This window comes from Hippoglossus hippoglossus, chromosome 12 (assembly GCF_009819705.1).
Source record: "Hippoglossus hippoglossus isolate fHipHip1 chromosome 12, fHipHip1.pri, whole genome shotgun sequence".
In the NCBI taxonomy this organism is placed as follows: domain Eukaryota; kingdom Metazoa; phylum Chordata; class Actinopteri; order Pleuronectiformes; family Pleuronectidae; genus Hippoglossus; species Hippoglossus hippoglossus.
The window spans coordinates 7979972-8000923 of NC_047162.1; the positions used below are offsets into that span (position 1 = coordinate 7979972).

General features: G+C 37.8%; 1 protein-coding gene and 7 non-coding genes across 8 annotated transcripts; 6 read left to right on the forward strand and 2 right to left on the reverse strand.

Annotated features, from left to right (window-relative positions):
• Positions 1 to 422: 422 nt before the first annotated feature.
• trnas-gcu lies at positions 423 to 504 on the forward strand. Its single transcript has one exon. It is a non-coding gene; the product is annotated as a tRNA-Ser (tRNA).
• A 944-nt stretch (positions 505 to 1448) lies between these two features.
• trnas-gcu lies at positions 1449 to 1530 on the forward strand. The gene has a single exon. It is a non-coding gene; the product is annotated as a tRNA-Ser (tRNA).
• Positions 1531 to 2494: 964 nt separating this feature from the next.
• Positions 2495 to 2576, forward strand: trnas-gcu. The gene has a single exon. It is a non-coding gene; the product is annotated as a tRNA-Ser (tRNA).
• Positions 2577 to 3534: 958 nt separating this feature from the next.
• Positions 3535 to 3616, forward strand: trnas-gcu. Its single transcript has one exon. It is a non-coding gene; the product is annotated as a tRNA-Ser (tRNA).
• Positions 3617 to 4582: 966 nt separating this feature from the next.
• On the forward strand, positions 4583 to 4664 carry trnas-gcu. Its single transcript has one exon. It is a non-coding gene; the product is annotated as a tRNA-Ser (tRNA).
• A 735-nt stretch (positions 4665 to 5399) lies between these two features.
• Positions 5400 to 5481, reverse strand: trnas-gcu. Its single transcript has one exon. It is a non-coding gene; the product is annotated as a tRNA-Ser (tRNA).
• Positions 5482 to 6016: 535 nt separating this feature from the next.
• trnas-gcu lies at positions 6017 to 6098 on the reverse strand. The gene has a single exon. It is a non-coding gene; the product is annotated as a tRNA-Ser (tRNA).
• A 5913-nt stretch (positions 6099 to 12011) lies between these two features.
• pstpip2 (proline-serine-threonine phosphatase interacting protein 2) lies at positions 12012 to 20832 on the forward strand. Its single transcript, XM_034603022.1, has 14 exons — positions 12012 to 12165; positions 13189 to 13289; positions 14965 to 15039; positions 15771 to 15805; positions 15904 to 16010; positions 16490 to 16552; positions 17109 to 17207; positions 17559 to 17604; positions 17974 to 18053; positions 18132 to 18230; positions 18629 to 18725; positions 19049 to 19133; positions 19222 to 19259; positions 20051 to 20832. Exons 1-14 carry the CDS (start codon positions 12133 to 12135, stop codon positions 20104 to 20106), a joined length of 1014 nt encoding a protein of 337 aa, XP_034458913.1. The 5' UTR covers positions 12012 to 12132; the 3' UTR covers positions 20107 to 20832.
• Positions 20833 to 20952: the final 120 nt, after the last annotated feature.

Sequence of the window (20952 nt, forward strand, 5' to 3'; positions counted from 1 at the left end):
AATCTCCAGATAGTCTGAGTTTGAGGCATTATTACACATATGCAAATATTTTGTGGTTACAGGTTATTTATTGTGAGAATTTAACCTTTTACCATAACTGTAAAATAAATCTTAGATTCTTGGATGGACAAAACAGACGGGGTGTTTTAGAATCCTGATCAATTGGATAATTGAGAAAAATGATAAGCCTAATAAGTGAAAATGAAAATAGTTGCCACTATACAATTTATATTAGTTTAGGTGGAAGAGTTTCATTTTCGTCTGACAAAACGTTATAATAATAGCTTCCCATATTTGTCATATATGATATGACTTGACATACAGATTTCCATGTACGTCAGAGAAAACAATCAGGGAACAAGAATGTTATTTGTCAATATTGTCTCAAATTGTTCGTATATGATATGGGTTAGTACAAACAGGACGAGGTGGCCGAGAGGTTAAGGCGATGGACTGCTAATCCATTGTGCTCTGCACGCGTGGGTTCGAATCCCATCCTTGTCGGTTTATCTTTGTTAGTCTGCAGTATCTCCATGACGACATCAAACCCATGAAGATGTGTTTGTTTGGTTGTCCATCAATTGTATTGTAAATGTGAAGCAGTTTGGCTCAGTTCACTCTGAAAACTGGAAACACAGCCTCAGTCCCAAGGTTGGATATATGTGTTTATATATACACATATATGTTAACTATATAATAGCTAAGTTTCCATTCCAGCTTATCAAATATATACAGCTCCAAAAAAGGAAGGGAGAATTTAAATCACACATCAGACCAGACGAATTATTCAAGTTTAAAATCTCAATATTATATATATATATATATTATATATTGTATAATTTGCTGAGAACAAAGTGACGAACACTGGAAACCAAAATCATTAACCCATTGAGAACTGGATTCACGATTCACGCTGTCTATCTATAGTCATGAGGGCCAATTTTGACGTTGTGAGGACATTTTGGCTGGACCTCTCAAATTCAAGGCACTGTTTGAGAGTTAAGACTTGGTTTTAGGGTTAGGTTTAGGTTAGGTTTAGGCATTTAGTTTTGATGGTAAAGGTTAGGGTAAGAGGCTAGGGAGTATCAATGAGTGTCGATCACAACTATTGAGAGACGTGCATGTGTGTCTGTGTGAGGCTGAGAGTGTGAGATTCTTAAATGGAAGATTTCCATGTACGTCAGACAAAACAATCAGGGAACAGGAATGTTATTTGTCAATATTTTTTCGCAAATTTCCTGTATATGATATGGGGGGTATGTACTCATCCATATCATATACAGTAAATTTGCTTCTTTTTGCTTTTTTTGCTTCTCCATTACAATTGTAGTCACTTTCATTTGCACCAAAGCAGATGAAATTGATTCACAATCACTTGTGCTTCCTAAATGGACAGACTGACATACCTGAAGTTTGTTTCCGTATATGATATGGGTTAGTACATACAGGACGAGGTGGCCGAGAGGTTAAGGCGATGGACTGCTAATCCATTGTGCTCTGCACGCGTGGGTTCGAATCCCATCCTCGTCGGTTAATCTTTGTTAGTCTGCAGTATCTCCATGACGACATCAAACCCATGAAGATGTGTTTGTTTGGTTGTCCATCAATTGTATTGTAAATGTGAAGCAGTTTGGCTCAGTTCACTCTGAAAACTGGAAACACAGCCTCAGTCCCAAGGTTGGATATATGTGTTTATATATACACACATATGTTAACTATATAATAGCTAAGTTTCCATTCCAGCTTATCAAATATATACAGCTCCAAAAAAGGAAGGGAGAATTTAAATCACACATCAGACCAGACGAATTATTCAAGTTTAAAATCTCGATATTATATATATATATATATATATATATTATATATATTGTATAATTTGCTGAGAAAAAGTGACGAACACTGGAAACCAAAATCATTAACCCATTGAGAACTGGATTCATGATTCACGCTGTCTATCTATAGTCATGAGGGCCAATTTTGACGTTGTGAGGACATTTTGGCTGGACCTCTCAAATTCAAGGCATTGTTTGAGAGTTAAGACTTGGTTTTAGGGTTAGGTTTAGGTTAGGTTTAGATTAGGTTTAGGCATTTAGTTTTGATGGTAAAGGTTAGGGTAAGAGGCTAGGGAGTATCAATGAGTGTCGATCACAACTATTGAGAGACATGCATGTGTGTCTGTGTGAGGCTGAGAGTGTGAGATTCTTAAATGGAAGATTTCCATGTACGTCAGACAAAACAATCAGGGAACAGGAATGTTATTTGTCAATATTTTTTCGCAAATTTCCTGTATATGATATGGGGGGTATGTACTCATCCATATCATATACAGTAAATTTGCTTCTTTTTGCTTTTTTTGCTTCTCCATTACAATTGTAGTCACTTTCATTTGCACCAAAGCAGATGAAATTGATTCACAATCACTTGTGCTTCCTAAATGGACAGACTGACATACCTGAAGTTTGTTTCCGTATATGATATGGGTTAGTACATACAGGACGAGGTGGCCGAGAGGTTAAGGCGATGGACTGCTAATCCATTGTGCTCTGCACGCGTGGGTTCGAATCCCATCCTCGTCGGTTAATCTTTGTTAGTCTGCAGTATCTCCATGACGACATCAAACCCATGAAGATGTGTTTGTTTGGTTGTCCATCAATTGTATTGTAAATGTGAAGCAGTTTGGCTCAGTTCACTCTGAAAACTGGAAACACAGCCTCAGTCCCAAGGTTGGATATATGTGTTTATATATACACACATATGTTAACTATATAATAGCTAAGTTTCCATTCCAGCTTATCAAATATATACAGCTCCAAAAAAGGAAGGGAGAATTTAAATCACACATCAGACCAGACGAATTATTCTAGTTTAAAATCTCGATATTATATATATATATATATATATTATATATTGTATAATTTGCTGAGAAAAAGTGACGAACACTGGAAACCAAAATCATTAACCCATTGAGAACTGGATTCATGATTCACGCTGTCTATCTATAGTCATGAGGGCCAATTTTGACGTTGTGAGGACATTTTGGCTGGACCTCTCAAATTCAAGGCACTGTTTGAGAGTTAAGACTTGGTTTTAGGGTTAGGTTTAGGTTAGGTTTAGGCTAGGTTTAGGCATTTAGTTTTGATGGTAAAGGTTAGGGTAAGAGGCTAGGGAGTATCAATGAGTGTCGATCACAACTATTGAGAGACGTGCATGTGTGTCTGTGTGAGGCTGAGAGTGTGAGATTCTTAAATGGAAGATTTCCATGTACGTCAGACAAAACAATCAGGGAACAGGAATGTTATTTGTCAATATTTTTTCGCAAATTTCCTGTATATGATATGGGGGGTATGTACTCATCCATATCATATACAGTAAATTTGCTTCTTTTTGCTTTTTTTGCTTCTCCATTACAATTGTAGTCACTTTCATTTGCACCAAAGCAGATGAAATTGATTCACAATCACTTGTGCTTCCTAAATGGACAGACTGACATACCTGAAGTTTGTTTCCGTATATGATATGGGTTAGTACATACAGGACGAGGTGGCCGAGAGGTTAAGGCGATGGACTGCTAATCCATTGTGCTCTGCACGCGTGGGTTCGAATCCCATCCTCGTCGGTTAATCTTTGTTAGTCTGCAGTATCTCCATGACGACATCAAACCCATGAAGATGTGTTTGTTTGGTTGTCCATCAATTGTATTGTAAATGTGAAGCAGTTTGGCTCAGTTCACTCTGAAAACTGGAAACACAGCCTCAGTCCCAAGGTTGGATATATGTGTTTATATATACACACATATGTTAACTATATAATAGCTAAGTTTCCATTCCAGCTTATCAAATATATACAGCTCCAAAAAAGGAAGGGAGAATTTAAATCACACATCAGACCAGACGAATTATTCTAGTTTAAAATCTCGATATTATATATATATATATATATATATATATTATATATATTGTATAATTTGCTGAGAAAAAGTGACGAACACTGGAAACCAAAATCATTAACCCATTGAGAACTGGATTCATGATTCACGCTGTCTATCTATAGTCATGAGGGCCAATTTTGACGTTGTGAGGACATTTTGGCTGGACCTCTCAAATTCAAGGCATTGTTTGAGAGTTAAGACTTGGTTTTAGGGTTAGGTTTAGGTTAGGTTTAGATTAGGTTTAGGCATTTAGTTTTGATGGTAAAGGTTAGGGTAAGAGGCTAGGGAGTATCAATGAGTGTCGATCACAACTATTGAGAGACATGCATGTGTGTCTGTGTGAGGCTGAGAGTGTGAGATTCTTAAATGGAAGATTTCCATGTACGTCAGACAAAACAATCAGGGAACAGGAATGTTATTTGTCAATATTTTTTCGCAAATTTCCTGTATATGATATGGGGGGTATGTACTCATCCATATCATATACAGTAAATTTGCTTCTTTTTGCTTTTTTTGCTTCTCCATTACAATTGTAGTCACTTTCATTTGCACCAAAGCAGATGAAATTGATTCACAATCACTTGTGCTTCCTAAATGGACAGACTGACATACCTGAAGTTTGTTTCCGTATATGATATGGTTTAGTACATACAGGACGAGGTGGCCGAGTGGTTAAGGCGATGGACTGCTAATCCATTGTGCTCTGCACGCGTGGGTTCGAATCCCATCCTCGTCGGTTTATCTTAGTTTGTTTACAGTATTTCCATGACAACACCATGAGGATGTGTTTGTCAAATTGTCCCACAGTTCAACTAGAGTTGACTCACTATCAGACTCTAGTTGAACTGTGGGACAACTGTGGGACAGTTCGCTCATGTCCTAACAAGTGTAACCAAAGTCCTAACAACAAACAAGGACTTTGGTTAGGACTTTGTTAGGACTGTCACGTGTCAGTCATGTGAAAAGACCTAGATGAGAGGAAAGTGGTGCTGTCCAGCATCTGGACATTTTATTGTTAAGGCTTCAGGTGTTGGTAATATGCATCAATACTTATTAGGTATACATACCTACCTGTGAGTGCCTTTTTATTGTTGAGAATGGGGGTTACTGTTGGTGCTGCTCTTTTCACATGACTGTTACGTGACAGGGGCTACCCAAGTCCTAACAAAGTCCTAACCAAAGTCCTAACAGTTGTTAGGACTTTAGTCCTAAGTCCTAACAAAGTCCTAACCAAAGTCTGTTAGGACAAACAACTGTTAGGACTTTGGTTAGGACTTTGGTTACATTTGTTAGGACATCATTTAGGACTTGGTAGATAAATTGTTAGGAATTTATATATGTTATAAACACAGTGTGTTTCCAGTTTTCACAGTGAACTAAGTGAAGCAGCTTCACTATCAGACTTTAGTTGAACTGTGGGACAATTTGACAAACGTTGTCATGGAGATACTGTAAACAAGCAAAGATAAACCGACGAGGATGGGATTCGAACCCACGCGTGCAGAGCACAATGGATTAGCAGTCCATCGCCTTAACCACTCGGCCACCTCGTCCTGTTTGTACTAACCCATATCATATACCGGAAATTTGTATATATATATATATATACCTCAAAAAATGAGGGGAACACTAAATCGTCACAGTACAACACCACGTCAGTTAAACTTCAGGGACATCAATCTGTCCATTAGGTTTTGAATCCAGCCCTCAATGGGTTAATGATTTTGGTTTCCAGTGTTCGTCATTTTGTTCTCAGCAAATTCTACAATGTACATCAGTAAAGATTTTAAACTTGAATAATTCGTTCATGAAAGATCTAATGTGTGATTTAGGTTTTCCCTTAATGTTCTTGAGTGTATGTTAGCTAAGAAGTAATGGAAACGCAGCTATTATATAGCTAACACTTATATGTGTATATATAAACATGTATTCATCCTTTGGACTGAGGCTGCTTCCAGTTTTCAAAGTGAACTGAGCCAAACTGCTTCACATTTCAGATGATAGTTGAACTGTTGGACAATTAAACAAACACATCTTCATGGGTTTGATGTTGTCATGGAGATACGGCAGACTAACAAAGATTAACACCGACGAGGATGGGATTCGAACCCACGCGTGCAGAGCACAATGGATTAGCAGTCCATCGCCTTAACCACTCGGCCACCTCGTCCTGTCTGACCCCACCATATCATATACGAATGATTTTATAAAATATTATTATAATGTTTTATCAGATGGAAATTCATATATTCCATTTAAACTAATATAAATTGTATAGCTGCCACTTTTTTTACTTTAACTTATTAGGTCAATTCTTTTTCTCAATTATTCCATAAATCATCAGGATTCTAAACATCCCGTCTGTTTTGTCAATCCAAGAATCTCCCACTTTCAGCCTCACACACACACACACACACACACACACACACACACACACACACACACACAAACACACACACACACACACACACACAGTAAATACTTTACATTACAGTCCCTGGTGCACTTATAATTCACATTTCACAAACATATTTATACATATAAAATGTATCATATAACGACACCTAGCTCATTGAATTTGTGAAAGGGATCTATTGGAAGAAATTGAATATAACATAATCCTAGGGATGTTTTCACTAGTGTGTTTCATCAAATTGCACAAATTGTTGTTTTCTTTACCCTAGAAATTACGCTTTATATTTAAATACTTTAAATTGACATCCTCTCTATGGAGGCTGCCATGTTTTTTACAGTAGCCAATACTGGGCAAACTGAACACCTTTTGAGATTGTATGACAACTGAAGGCTACCTGTAGTTCTCTTTAATATTTGGAAGGGGAGGGTGAGACACTTCAACACTTCAACACTAGATGTCCCTAAATTCTACACACTGAACCTTTTAGACTTGGTTTTAGGGTTAGGGGAAGTATTATGTGTAGTATTAGGGTAATAGGGTAAGTATTATGTATTATGTCAATGAGTGTCCTCACCACTATAGAGAGATGCGCGTGTGTGTATACAGTCTCATATCTACTGCACAGACCGAAGAGTGGTATCAGTTTTCTAACTCTCTGCAAGAAAGTGATTTAAAATTATTTTCATTTAACTCGCCCGAAGCAGTTTACTTCCACAATCACACATGACCCGAGGGACTGGACTGATTTTTATATATTTATTAGACACTCGTGAAACACTTCCCATAACATGGAAGACATATGCTCAAGTCACAGTGAACATAATGTGACAGCGTTAGAGAGCATGACATGCATTAGAGACCCCATATACAGTCAGATGTACAGAGGACATGTGACAATCCGCAGTGGTTAACTTCCATCCAGCAGTTCCTCCCTGGTCCAGGCTGAATGTGAGAGTGTCAGTGGATTGGCAGCATTCCACACAGCTGGGCTCAGCTCCTACATGACAATAGTCAACCGAACAGCAAGCCGGTTTAGGTGTGTCCACAAGCGTATGTACATCCCACTTAAGAGCCACCATTTTGCCACCCGCGGTGATTTTGTATCCAAGAAGTTTTTCCGGATACATTTGAGTCGAGCAATATCCGATTCACGTTGACGTCCATCGACTCCATGTCTCATCTGACCTTAGTCACAGTCTTGTAGTTCCTGATCAGTATTTCCAGCAGCTTGTATCTCCAGTAGAGCTCGTCTCCAGCTTGGCGAAGCTCGTGAGCACAGTGAGCAACAACAGCGCTAAGATCTGTGGGTGGAAGACACGATGAATGAATCCATGAATCCAATAATCAATGATCAAATCGATTAAATGAAGCTTGACTAAAGCCAGTTAAAGTTCTTAGATACTCACCGTGGCCAACCATTGCCATAATGCTTCTGTCTGTGAGAGAGAAGAGTAGAAATTTGCTTTAAAGTCCCAGTTTTGTCTCTTCCTGTTTGCGCTTATGAAGCTCTGTGGTTGTGGCTTGACAAGAAGGAACAGGTTTGAACTATAGATAGGGGAGCAGGCTTAAATACTGGTTGTGACGCAAGTTTACAGCTGAGGAATCCCCTGCAGTCTCAGCCAAGCTCCTCCCAGTCGTAGCTACACTTCTCTGTTTACCATGTAGTTATTGGAAACCTTTAATCAAAAGCATTACATAAATGATGTTGTACTGTTGTTCACTTTGTTCTGGTACTGCTTGTGGTTGACAGGTGTTTTGTACTTTTACTTTTGATCAACATAGACACGATTATGTGGGCAGATCACGTGAGAATTAAAGGTTTTATTCACACATAAAGCCGCTGAATTAAGAATTTTGTTTAAGTGATTTTACAATATGGGAAGATTCATTAAATTTGTACGGAAAATAGCAACGTGGCCAGCTGTGTTGTGACACGTGGAGCAAGGTGCACACACAGAAAAGATGTGTTGCTTTTTTCCAAGCGTTTTTTCGAGGTTTAAGTTCACAGCAGCATTAGTTACTGATTGTTTGTCCCGATGGGGAGATAGTGAACCAAAGACATTCAGACACGTGGCTTGTTTTTACAGCCCAGTCATAACTTCATACAGAGAGGTCAGTGTTATACAGCAAGTTGTCATAACTATCACTGACTATTTACTAAACAACAAAGAGCCATTTCATTCATGGGACACCTCCTCTAATGTAAATTTCACACTCCAAGGCAGTGACCTATAAGTGCACCAGGGACTGTAATGTAAAGTATTTACTGTGTGTGTGTGTGTGTGTGTGTGTGTGTGTGTGTGTGTGTGTGTGTGTGTGTCCCTCTGGAGAGGAACCAGACATGCAGTCTCAGCACCGTGCACACTACAGGCATAGTGGACATGTTGAAACCTGTTCTGCAGCTGTCTTCCTCTTCTTCTGAACAGGGAAGTTCCCTGGAAATCACGTTTTCTGCTCATGTGATTTGACCGCACGCCACCAGTGTAGCATTGCCTCATTCTGAGGAGAGAACATATGTAAGTGTTGGTCAGTCAAATGTTAGAGTATTACAATTGACAATTTAAAGTTGAGATAAGGAGAAAGGAGCAGAGGCAGAAGGATGAAAACCTGCTGGGAACACATTCATTCTTAAGTTAAAGCAAAGAACAATTACCGTAGTTTATATATATACTATATATATATAGCAGGGGTTTTAATTGACTGGTCTCGTCTCTGGGGATTGGGTCCCACTAAAGGGTCATAAGATAAATCTGTCCTTAGATTTAGTTGTGAGATAAATAAGGTGAGAAGAAAAAAGAAAAACAATGTTTATGCGACACACATTTAACTTTATCTTTGCTTGTTTGTGACATATTGGATTGAGATTCAATCATTAGTCCCTTAATCAGTTAGTTGATTGACAGAAATAAAAAGCCATCTATTTTCATAGTCTAATAATAGTTTTACTAAGCATATCCATATCCACATCTGGTTCAAGTTTTTGAGATGACTACTAATTGTTGGTCGACCAAAACAAGCAATCAGTAAAAACCCACTTTTTTCTATTGTCTTTCTTTTTGTTCTCTTTTTGAATAGGTCTAAAGATTTGTATTATTGATAATTCAGAAGAAACATAACTAGTTCATATTTGAATCTCTAGTATCAAAACTGAAACTGACTAAGGAGCCTGGAGGGGAAATCACACTGGGGCGTAACTGCATCATAAACATGTGACGTAACAAAACTCATTCACCTAAGTCATGTGCCAAAAACACGTGGAACCTGAGGTTCAATCATAGGCACCATTTTGTATTTCATCAACCTAATGTAGAATATATAGTTTATGAAATCTTAGTCTGTGAGGTAATTAGTAACTGTGTAGTACAGGAATAAAAAGTCCACTATCTCCTTATTAAAAGTGGAGGAATAAGAATAAAACATGAAATAGTAATAAGTAAAGTTCAAGTCACTCTTAATACATAACTTAAAGGGGACATAGCATGCCCATTTTACCACAAGTTGATATGGTTCCTTGGGGTCTTAATGAAATGTCTGTAACACACTTTGGTCAAAATACCACAAGGATCATTTAAAACAGCACCCTTTTTACACTGTCTAAAACAGCCCTCCACAGAGTGACCTGTTTTGAGTGCCTGTTCCTTTAAATGCTAATGAGCCAGCTCCCCCCTCCCCCCTCTCCCCCCATGATTTTAAACAATATAAATTACATATTTTATATGATATAAATTATCAAATATGCATCCCATATTTTGTATTCCCATTCTGTTGTCCTGGAGTTTTAATTTTCCCAATTTTCCCAATCACATAATTAAATGTCCCCCTCTGCCCATCTACTACAAGCACACAAGCAGATAGACAGAGAGAGAAAGAGAGGGGTGGGGGGGGGGGGCTATGAAGACCATCATTTACCCCCGAACCCCGACAACGTGTAGCAGCACTAACAAAGTGGAATTTTCATAATATGTCCCCTTTAAGCAAATGTTTTTTTTTTTAGCACAGTCGTGTTCCTGTTTAATGTAAAAGGAACTTCGATACAGATAAGAGTGCAGGTAAAGGTCGTCTTTATTACCACATCCTGAATGTCGTGCAGAGAGAGAGAGAGAGAGAGAGAGAGAGATTCATTGTAAATATACCATGAATCGTGGTATCAGTGCGACTGTATTTTGTACATTACGTCAGCAAAGTTTCTGTTGTTCTTGTTGTGGTGAAATTATCTTACCCACAACATGTCAACCACAAGGTGTGTGTGTGTCTCTGTGTGTGTCTGTGTGTGGGTAGGCTTTGTGTGTCAATTGGAGGGTACTTAAATATTTACACACTGCAGGTTTCTGACATACATTGACGACGTGGCAGAGCACCAGTTAGTCGGACATATTTTACTTCCTTGTGATATTAAAGCAATAATAATATTTGAAAAAAAGAATTGTGAAGATAGAATCAAGATCAAACCGACAGCAGTGTTTTTATGAATCCATCCATACAAATTAAAAGTAAGTTTTAATTCACCAGATGTTCGAGCTAAATGGGCATGAGTCATCAAAACTTTATTGTTAAAGGTCATTGTTGAAAAAAGAGTAAAACCATACTCAGGTTTATTGCCGAGCTCTTTTAGATTCAAGAGCAGGCATGTTCAGGGAAAGGTAAATACTTTTACTCAAACACTGTACTAAAATACAAATTTAAGGTATTGGTACTTCATCTAAATTATGTTCAGGAACCAAGCCACTTTGTTGGAAATATTATTTTTACTCCACCACTAAAATTACAGTTTCACTAACTAAGATATGATGTCATTATAAACTGACCAGCAGTATATTTAATAAAGGCATCAGCAATAATTATACAATCATATACAATAATACTGTACTTGGACTACCTTTGTACTTCTCTTCTCCTGTACATAGAAACTTCATTGTTATGTGTCTTTTAATATGACTCTGTGGGAAGAAATTAATAGATGCTGTTCTTATGCTTTTTAATTTGACTAAAACTTGACTGATCAACTGTTTACAATGTGCGATCATCATCATCCACCAGAGGGCAGCCCACTCATGTTTATAGTAAAGGAGCTGAATTGATTGTGGTATTAAAATGATTGTTCGCCTGATGATTGGATCTGTTTTATTTCTATGAATCAGTTCCATCCGGAAATCATTTTCTTTAATAACTGAGTGATTGTCCAATGTATAAATGTCAGAGATTAGTGAGAAATACCCATTTTATTGCATAAAAACTCAAAACTGCTGCTAATTTATTTTTAACCCAATCCTCCTATTTATTACCACTTCTTTTAATTGTTTTTTATTTTATTTATTTCAATTTTATTTAATAATTTTAACCCAATCCTCCTATTATTTTATGTCTTGCTTTTCATCTTTATTGTTTTAATAGTATTTTATTTTTATTTTTAACCCAATCCTCCTATTATTTTATGTCTTACTTTAAAAAAAAAAAAAATCTTTATTTCAACTTCTTTTAATAGTTTTTATTTTATTCATATTATTATTTTATTTAGTTTAACCCAATCCTCCTGATCTTTTATATCTTACTTTTGTATCCACATGGTTTAGTGGCTGCTGCCTCTGTGGATGGAAATGCTCTGTATAAATAAAGGTTTGTTCATTAACACGTTAAATCTTCCATACAAGGCTGTAAACAAGGTGCACGTGCACGAGTGATCGTCGTCATCACCAGTGCGCATGCGTGGGTTTGACCTGCGGCGCACAGAAAAAGAAAGTCACTTTGAGTCGGAGCGGCAGAAACCACAGGACTGCTTCATTCATCCACCATGAAAAACCTGCACTTCAAAGATTTCTTCTGGGTGAGTTTCTATTCTGTGGTCTGGGTTTATTTGTTAATTATAATGTTTAATTATAAACTTCAATTGTAATTTAATTTCACTGTTCTTCGACCATAGTTTCTCTCAAATTGTGATGTTTTGGGCCTCATCTAAAAGCTCTTAATAGGTGATTTATGCAGTGAAGGAAAACAATATGTTCAGATACATTATTCAAATTGTAAGAATACTCAGGCACAAGTAAAAGTACTGCATTGGAAAGTTTGCTGAAGTCAAAGCATTATTATAAGTACAGTTATAAAGATTATTCTATAAAGATTCATTTGTATTTAAAGCATCACAAGAAAAAAAACATAACTTTTACATATAATTATATGTCAGCCATTTGTGTTATGTTTGTATATGAATTAATGTGAAAGTAGCATATTACTGGTTTAGTTTGTTAAAATGCAGCCACCTTTATCTTTTACATATATTCAGGTACCTCAGTCTGTAACAGTGCATCGTATGTTTTGTATGTGAGATAACAATTTGCAAAGTAACTAGCTGTTTGATGGATGTAGTGGAGTAAAAAGTAAAAATATCTTCTTAAATGTTTTGCATAATAAGTAACATAGCTAAAGATACTCAAGTAAGGAACCGGAACCAGACAGAAAGTCAATAACCTACAGATTTTGCCATTCACATGGTTCGGATGATTATAGGCTGTTAGTCTGAGTTTATACCTTAATTATGGAGATGTGCCGTTCAAAACACCAATTTACAGTCACTATGAAAGATCCTAATGTCTAAGTGTTTATTTCTGTCTGTGTGTGTAGTGGTGCACTGTGTGAAGTTAGAGTAAAGCAGAGTGGGCCTCTCTAACATGGACGAACGGGGTTTCAATCAGGAAACAGTGTTCGATGTGGTTGTGTAGCAAAGATCTGCACAAACTGATAAATAAGAAAAGTGGTTATAGAGTATTAATCTAAACAAATATCCCCAACTGGTATTTTTTTTTACAACCAAAGAAGTTGAACAGACTATTTGTCGTCATCTTATTGACAGAACTCTGACCTGACCTGCACTGGAGGATATGATGTCATCATTCAGTATCTCAATGATGGAAAGAGGACGTGCAAGGAGGTGGAGGACTTCCTGAAGGCCAGGTAACGCAAAGCTCTGTATGATAAAAGATGTAAAAATCCGTCCATGGATGCTAATTCTGCTCAAGGTGGGAGTTAGGGTGCGAGCTGCATAGTTGTCATACAATGAATTATGCTGTAAGACAGATAGTCACACTACAAGTTTTAATTCAAAGCTACAGATGTGAACACAATGAGTCACATCGAAGGCCTGGTTGTAATCTCCATGGCGACATTAACAGCAGGAATATCCGATTGATTAGAGAAGTTGAACCTAGATGTCATGGGTTATTACATCGTGGAACTTTTTAGAAAAGTTACTCCATGTGGTTTTTTATGGGTCAAAATGGTTTCCTTATGTTTTCTGAAAGGTTTCAGTGGTGCAGTCTCCTGAAAACATTAATGTGAATTCTGCTCTAGTACATCCCATATTTAAAAAATCCCCAAAGCTTCCAAAACACATTTTTTACATGCACCTCATTAAAGTAAAAATCTCATATGATTTGTGCCTAACATCGTTCTTAAAATTAAATTAAATTGGAATAGAAATTGAAAATACGCGACTGCACCATGGTAGAACAAACTTATGAAAAGAGCTTCTAACCTGCAGTGCTGTAGCTCATATTCATAACAAATAGTATCATTAAGATATGATTTTATAATGGAGTTTTATATTTGTATCATCATTCCATCCTCTCTCCTCCATGCACAAACACACAGCGAGTGACAGAAACTGTATATAAACAGAGATATAGAACATCCCTGAGGAGCTCCGAAACATGCAGACGCAGGAATTCAGGTCCTTAAGTGCAAACTCAGTCAAAGTAGTTATTTCCTGTTTCTCTTTTCCCTAATGCCTTTTACCAGGAAGCAGGTTGTTTTTGTGTATTTGTGTAATTGCATTTAAATCACTTTGAGAAATGATAAGGGCTAATTGTCGGTCAGTCTTACATTAGGAGCTACACTTGACGTCTATTTTAACTAGTCACTAATTATATAATAATATATATATATATATAATTGGTTTCTTACAAATTATAATGTATATAAAGACATTTCGAAAGTGTTAATTAAAAAGTATTTATCATAATTTTTCTTATGAAGACATTTTGTACTATTTCAATATTCCTTTACGACATGAATCCTCTGTTTATGCAGCGGCCTTCAACTATGGGTGTCTCCAGGAGGTTGTTGAAAAATATTAATAAGATTACTTTTAAAAAAAAAATTATTTCTCAAAAATGCCAAATAAGTTTATTCCGCTCTATAATGCATAACCAAGAGCTTATTATGGTTAAAGATTAATATGCTAAAACAAAGTCTGCTGTGGCACTCTTCACAAGGAGTGTGTGTGTGAGTGTGTGTGTGTGTGTGTGTGTGTGTGTGTGTGTGTGTGTGTGTGTGTGTGTGTGTGTGTGTGTGTGTTTTCAGGCAAATCACACTATTAATAGCGTCAACGTCATTGAGATCCTGTCTTTTTACTTATCAGTTAACAAACACATACATTTATGATGTTTGTTTCTAAAAGTAATGACCAGTGTGTCTATGTATATGCAAACTAGTAATAAAATGACATATCACATATTAGTGTAGTTTTTCATGTAAATTCATTTGCAGTTTATGAGCTGTTAGTTTCCTTCTGTACTCTGCATGTCGTATTTGCTTGCACACCAGACTCAGTGTTGAATTTATCTTCCAGGGCTTCAATTGAAGAGAAATACGCCAAAGATCTCCTTGGTTTGTCCAAGAAGGTGTGTGGACACAATGAGATGAAGTAAGCGACCTCCGTGTTCTCCTGTTAAAATGTGTTTGTACCAGATCTGCTGTTTGTACAGTGAGACAATTCAATCTGTGTTCCCCTTTAGTTTGTTTGCAGTGATGCAGTAGAACAGGTCAAAGCAAAGTTAGAGTTTGGTCACCGAGTGAAAAATCGAACTCACTCTTGTTAAAATGTGGAAATAACAACGTGCATTAGTTTGCAGATTGCATTATCAGGATTTATTAGTTTAGTTTTGACAGGGTGGTGTTTCTGTATCAGTCAAGTTCCCTTTCTGTGAGTGGTCTCATGATCTTTGTTTCTGTTAAAAGGAAGTAAAGTGGGAGGTGGAAGGAAGACTTGTGGGGGAGGTCGGGTCGGCCAAAGATGAATTATTATATTATGATATTATCATTTATTTAGCTGATGAAATGATGGTTGTCTATTAGTTTTCTCTGTTGTTGGTGCACTGTGGAGTTTTTTTTTGTAAGCACACTCTGGGGTGTTTCTGTGTATGAGTTGGGAGGCTTTGCTGAAATATTTATAAACCACAAGTGAGAAAAGACAGAAGTTACTGTGTTTCCTCAATAAAAAAACGGTAGTCAATGAAAAGCCAGGTCTCTGATAATGCTCTGGGGTAATGGGCACAAACACATTTTCTTCATGCATGGGGTAGTGGCTTATAATAGGTTACAGATTGTTTTATGTTTAAAATCCACATATAATTCCGATTCCTTTTGTTCTCATAGCACATTGAAAAGATCCCTGGATGTGTTCAAATTACGTGAGTAAGCGTAACATTTGTGACTCCTAATTACAGCCACTATTATTTAGTCATAGGGTATGTTTTAGTTTAAATTCTAACATTTTTCTTCCCTGCAGAGACTGAACATGTGAGTCTATCACACCTACAGCTGGCACAGAGCATGAGGGAGGAGGCCAAGAAACTGGAGGAATTCAGGGAAAAGCAAAAAGAAATGAGGAAAAAGGTCGGTGGGTATATTATCGCCTCTAAGGACGTTAAGATTTCATTGCCTGTTTGTCTGTTTTTGTCTATTAGGATTACGCAAAAAACTATTGAACCAATTTTTTTAAACTTTGTGTATAGGTGGGATTTCTTTTTCTATTTTTTTAACAATGTGAGATTTTCAACAAAAAAAATGTGAATTTCTTTAAAAAAACTTATTTGGCATATGTAGATGGAATTCTAATATCTATGAACAGATGCATTCTGGTGCTAATCCTGATTTTGTGAATCGAAAAAGTATTTTTTGTTGGGGGGGGATCTTTATTCACTTACTAAACAGCAATGTGTGTGTGTTTAATGTGTCAAGTGTGCAGAACATTTCTGTTTACAACATGTATATGCAACACGGTGATAAAGTGTCTGATCAGCCCTGGTGGAGGTAAGTTAGTTCTGTGGCAATGCAGGATAAGTTGTGGTCTAAATTCAACCTTGTGATTTCAGATTGAACAACAGATCGATGCTCTGCACAAACAGAAGTCTTCACAGTTCAAGAAGACAATGGATGTAAGTCATAATGTAAAAACATAAGCTCAATGGGAAATAAATAAGCACAGGGGCACTTGTGTACCTCTGATATTGATAAGATCAGCTTATCGATCATGCAGACTACATATTGATTGACTTGCCAAACCTCCTGTTATCTATATTCAAACAGACCCAAGCTTGGATGCAAGAGAAAACCAGAAGTATTTTTTATAAACAGTGACACTGGTACATTTGTGATTCGTGTCAGATGAGTTTCAGTTGTGTCGAGACCACAGCGAAAATGAGGCTCGGTCTCTGTTCTTCCTCTTTGGTGGAGGAAGTGGGGTCGACTGCTCCGGGAAGTGAACCACGGGCCTCTCATTTCACACGTTGGCAATTACAGTCAAAAGAAGAAGTGCATGTGTGTGTCTCTATTCAAATGAGGGTAAAATTAGTCTGTGGCAACAACAGAACTGATGCCCGTAGATTGAAGCTGTGCAGCAGCAGAGAAAGACATGAACTTCCCATTAACATTTCATGATGATGATGATGATGCATTAAAAAATTCTCACACTAACTGCTGTGTTGTCCTCAGTCAAAGAAGACGTACGAGCAGAAGTGCCGAGATAAGGAAGAAGCTGATCAGAATGTGAACCGAAACACCAACACTAACAACACTAAGCACATGGAGAAGGTACAGTGGAGTTTTCTACAGACTTATTATAAAATGTACCGAAGAAGCAAGAAATATAAACATGGAACATCTATTCTCTCCTCGGGGGAATTCAAACCAAACTTACGGTAAAAAGGAACACACAAGAACTACCTAAAATAACAGAAACCATCTGTGAGAAAAAACACATTTGACGTCAGGCGGCGATTTCACACGCTTTGGCTTCATTTTTGGGAAGCCGGCATGTCGTCCATCTAATAATACAGTGCCGTGATAAGAACCTATGAGCAGTGTTTTCTGTATTTGTTGGTTGTGATGTGTTGAACTACTGATGAAAGACTTACTGCTCACGTGTTCTTCGTCATCCTTTAGCTCAACTCAAAATCGCAGCAAGCAAAACAGAACTCAGAGGAAGCAGGTAAGGGAACAAACATTGATAATAGGCAGGGTGCATTTTGGGGGATGGGTGGACTGGCCTTTATCCAAACTGGTTGACCGTACTATTTTAGGTATCAGTTTATTGCCCAAGGACCCAGACATTCATGTTCCCTAGAGGATGAATCCTACTTATTTGGGTGATCCCTAAACTTTTTTCTCTTCTGGCGGGTTTCAGTTCATGTTTCTTTAGTGCCATCATCAGTCCTATACAATGTTAGTGATGTGTGAGGGACTCTCTCAGATTCTAACACACAAAACCAGTCTGATTTGAGTATGTCATAATAATATTAATAATGTGTTTGGGTATTTATATCATATTTATACTGTTTATTGTGTGTTTGATTGGCAGACCGGTTATACCAGCAGAATGTGACCACACTGGGGAAGGTTACAGACGAATGGATGAAGGAACATGTGAAGGCCTGTGAGGTAGGACTGTGTAAGATTCAAGATTATTTAAGTTGAAATAGAGCGTGCATCATAGAAGCTGAAACCTTTCCTTGACAGATGTTTGAAAAACAATCTGTGGAGCGAATCAACTTTCTGAGGAACACGGTGTGGACTCATCTAAACCAGCTCTCCCAGCAGTGTGTGACCGGTGACGAGGTAAAGCTGCCGTTATCATTAACTACATATTAGCAGTGGATCAAGTCAGCATGCATAAACTGAAAGGGGTCGCTCATAGTCACAAATCCCTAGAGAATTGTATTAAAACCCTGCAGCTCTATGTGTCATTTTAGCATCTTTTAGCTCCTTGTTTTGGTGTTGTAGGTCGGGATCTTTCTGTTTTGGTTCACTGTTACCGCTCTTATTCATTTCTACGTAAAAAAATACCAATAATAAACCCATTGTCCCACATTACCTGCCTTGCACCAAACAGAAACTTCTCTTATACTGTTATTAATATAATGAGAATGTCACTTTTATGAACTTTCTTGGACGACTTTTTAACTGCGACCTGGTCATGTTGTGTCTGTGCCTCTTCTTGTGTTACGTGCAAACAGCTGTATGAGGAAGTGAGAAAGTCGCTGGAACAGTGTGACGTCCAGGAAGATATCGAGCACTTTGTAAACCTCAGGCGGACCGGTGATAAACCACCAGGTAGGAATGCAAGAATAGTCACTGACGATGCAGCAGAGTACACGTGAACCGAGCTTTCACACGTGCACTGCACACCCTGAATCTTCTCTAGACATGAAGTGTGTGAACGCAAATGTCCGAATCAGTTGAAACAGGCATTGCACGGAGCCAATCAGACAATCTCTGACCGTGTGCTGCATGTGTAGAAGTTCATCTCTGGACAATGTCTGCAGATCATATGAAAAAATAGCTGAGAAGAGGATGGTAGCAATTCAACACACACGTATGCACCGTTCCATCAGTGACCAGCGAGTGACCGGGATCGTTTTTTTCCTCTCCAACAGCTCCAGTTATGTATGAGAACTTCTACAGTGGTCAGAAGTCTCCCAATGGAGCTCCACCCTCTCGACTGCCTCCACCAATCACCAGGTAAACAACAGAAGGCTGCTTATTCCTCTAACTGCAACTGTCTGCAACTGTCTGCTCTTATTGTGTTCCTCGTTTTGTGAATTTGCAGGAGGGGGCCCCTACCCGATCCAACCCACAGCAGGGCGGGTAAGTTTCCGTTTATTTTTAATATTGTGTGATGCTTGCTATGATAAAGTGGCTGAGGAGGCTTAGCTGCAAAAAGGGTCAGATGGTGAACCTGCACGTCTGCAAACCACAGGCGGGGGGGGGGGGGGGGGGGGGGGGGATGTCACCAGGTGTGACATGCACCACTTTCTTCTCTATAGACGCAAATAGAGAATCTCCCTTTCAGTGCATGTAGAAACTTTTATCACTCATTTCGATTGGTGTAAGTGATGTGAAAATAAGCTTGAATAAAGGATTGATTTGCGAGCGCAGACTAAACCACAGCTCCCATGAAAAAAGTGTCAGATCCAGGACATTTTTTTATCACTATTATGAGATAGATTGTTTTTGGACATTTTCACTGATCTCGAAAAAAATCTGGAATATTTAGGGAACTGATATATAAGTGTGTCAAATTTGGTGTGTGCCCACTACTGAGTGACATTCTACTTATTTACATGGTCTTTTCAGTTTCCAGATTTATTTTTTGTACATTTGTAGTTTATGGTTAGATAAAGCTGTCAGTGGCAAAGAATGATACACACTGTTATTTATCATGAATACTGGGCATTTATGGGAATTTAGTTGAAACATTTAGTTCATTTTACTATGAGAGCGTAAGTGTCACATTTATACTTCAGTCCTGCGTCAGTGTGTATAAAAAGAAAGGTCATTTCAGTGGGGTGATTGAAGCGTGAGGCTTTGTCACGAACCGAAGTGTTCTGCTTTTCATAATGAACAATGGTTTTGTTCGATCTGTGCTTTGATTCCAGATGATACGATCTACTCAACAGTGCAGGACGCAGGCTACAGTGTTGTCCAGTTCTGACACACAGATACGCTGCAGCAGTTACTGTGTGTCCCGTGCAGAGCTGGAGCTTTGTCACCGGCACGAAGTTTATCTATGTATATTTACTTCCTCCTTCGTGCTTCCCTCTGAAGATAATCTCTTACCAGGTGGAAAATGAGTGTCGTAACTGTGTATATATACACATGGTTTATTTTAGATTACCTGGTATTTTGAACACATTTCACTGTGTTATAAACAGTACACTAAACATTATTTTATTTGAGTTTTTTTTTTTTAAATCACAACTGGCTAAAATGTTTTGTACAATTAAACTGAAGCTTATAAGATCATAAACAGTGACGTTTAACAAATTTCTGTATCAACTTCCTACTCCGATATCTATACCCAGATGTAGAGCTCTATCCTCTGTGAAGATGCATCTAATCTATGTTCTATTTTGAATTTTACATAGAGATCCACATAATGAGAAACCGTGTCAGCTGAGTTGAACCTGAATACTCTTATCTCCTGTGTCTGCACTGTGCAGGATATAAAATACGAGACCGTGTTCCAGTTCCAATCTGTCACATAGACTCATTTCCATTCTAAGAAAGGTCTATGGTCTACATTGACATTGTAGACATGGACAGTCTACAATTGTTGGAAGTTTTGCACTTTGATTTAATGACTTAATGGTTGTGTGTTACAAACTGTGAGGACGTTTAAAACTGGAGGAATAAAGAGGAATAGAAAAACGTGAGCTGAGCTGGTGTTTTGTGTTATTTACTCAAATGTGGCAACAATTTATCTGTTTCCATGTCCTGACTCCATCTGGTGCATGATACTCTAATAGGTTACACATATTCTAGCTGCAGCTGACTCTTA

What these genes read in the sequence shown, in the direction of transcription:
- pstpip2 (XM_034603022.1), top strand. Translation starts at nt 12,133, where the DNA reads ATGAAAAACCTGCACTTCAAAGATTTCTTCTGG. An exon ending in GAGGACTTCCTGAAGGCCAG is followed by an intron (nt 13,290 to 14,964) that starts GTAACGCAAAGC and finishes TTTATCTTCCAG; the next exon opens with GGCTTCAATTGAAGAGAAAT. An exon ending in GACCGGTGATAAACCACCAG is followed by an intron (nt 18,726 to 19,048) that starts GTAGGAATGCAA and finishes CCTCTCCAACAG; the next exon opens with CTCCAGTTATGTATGAGAAC.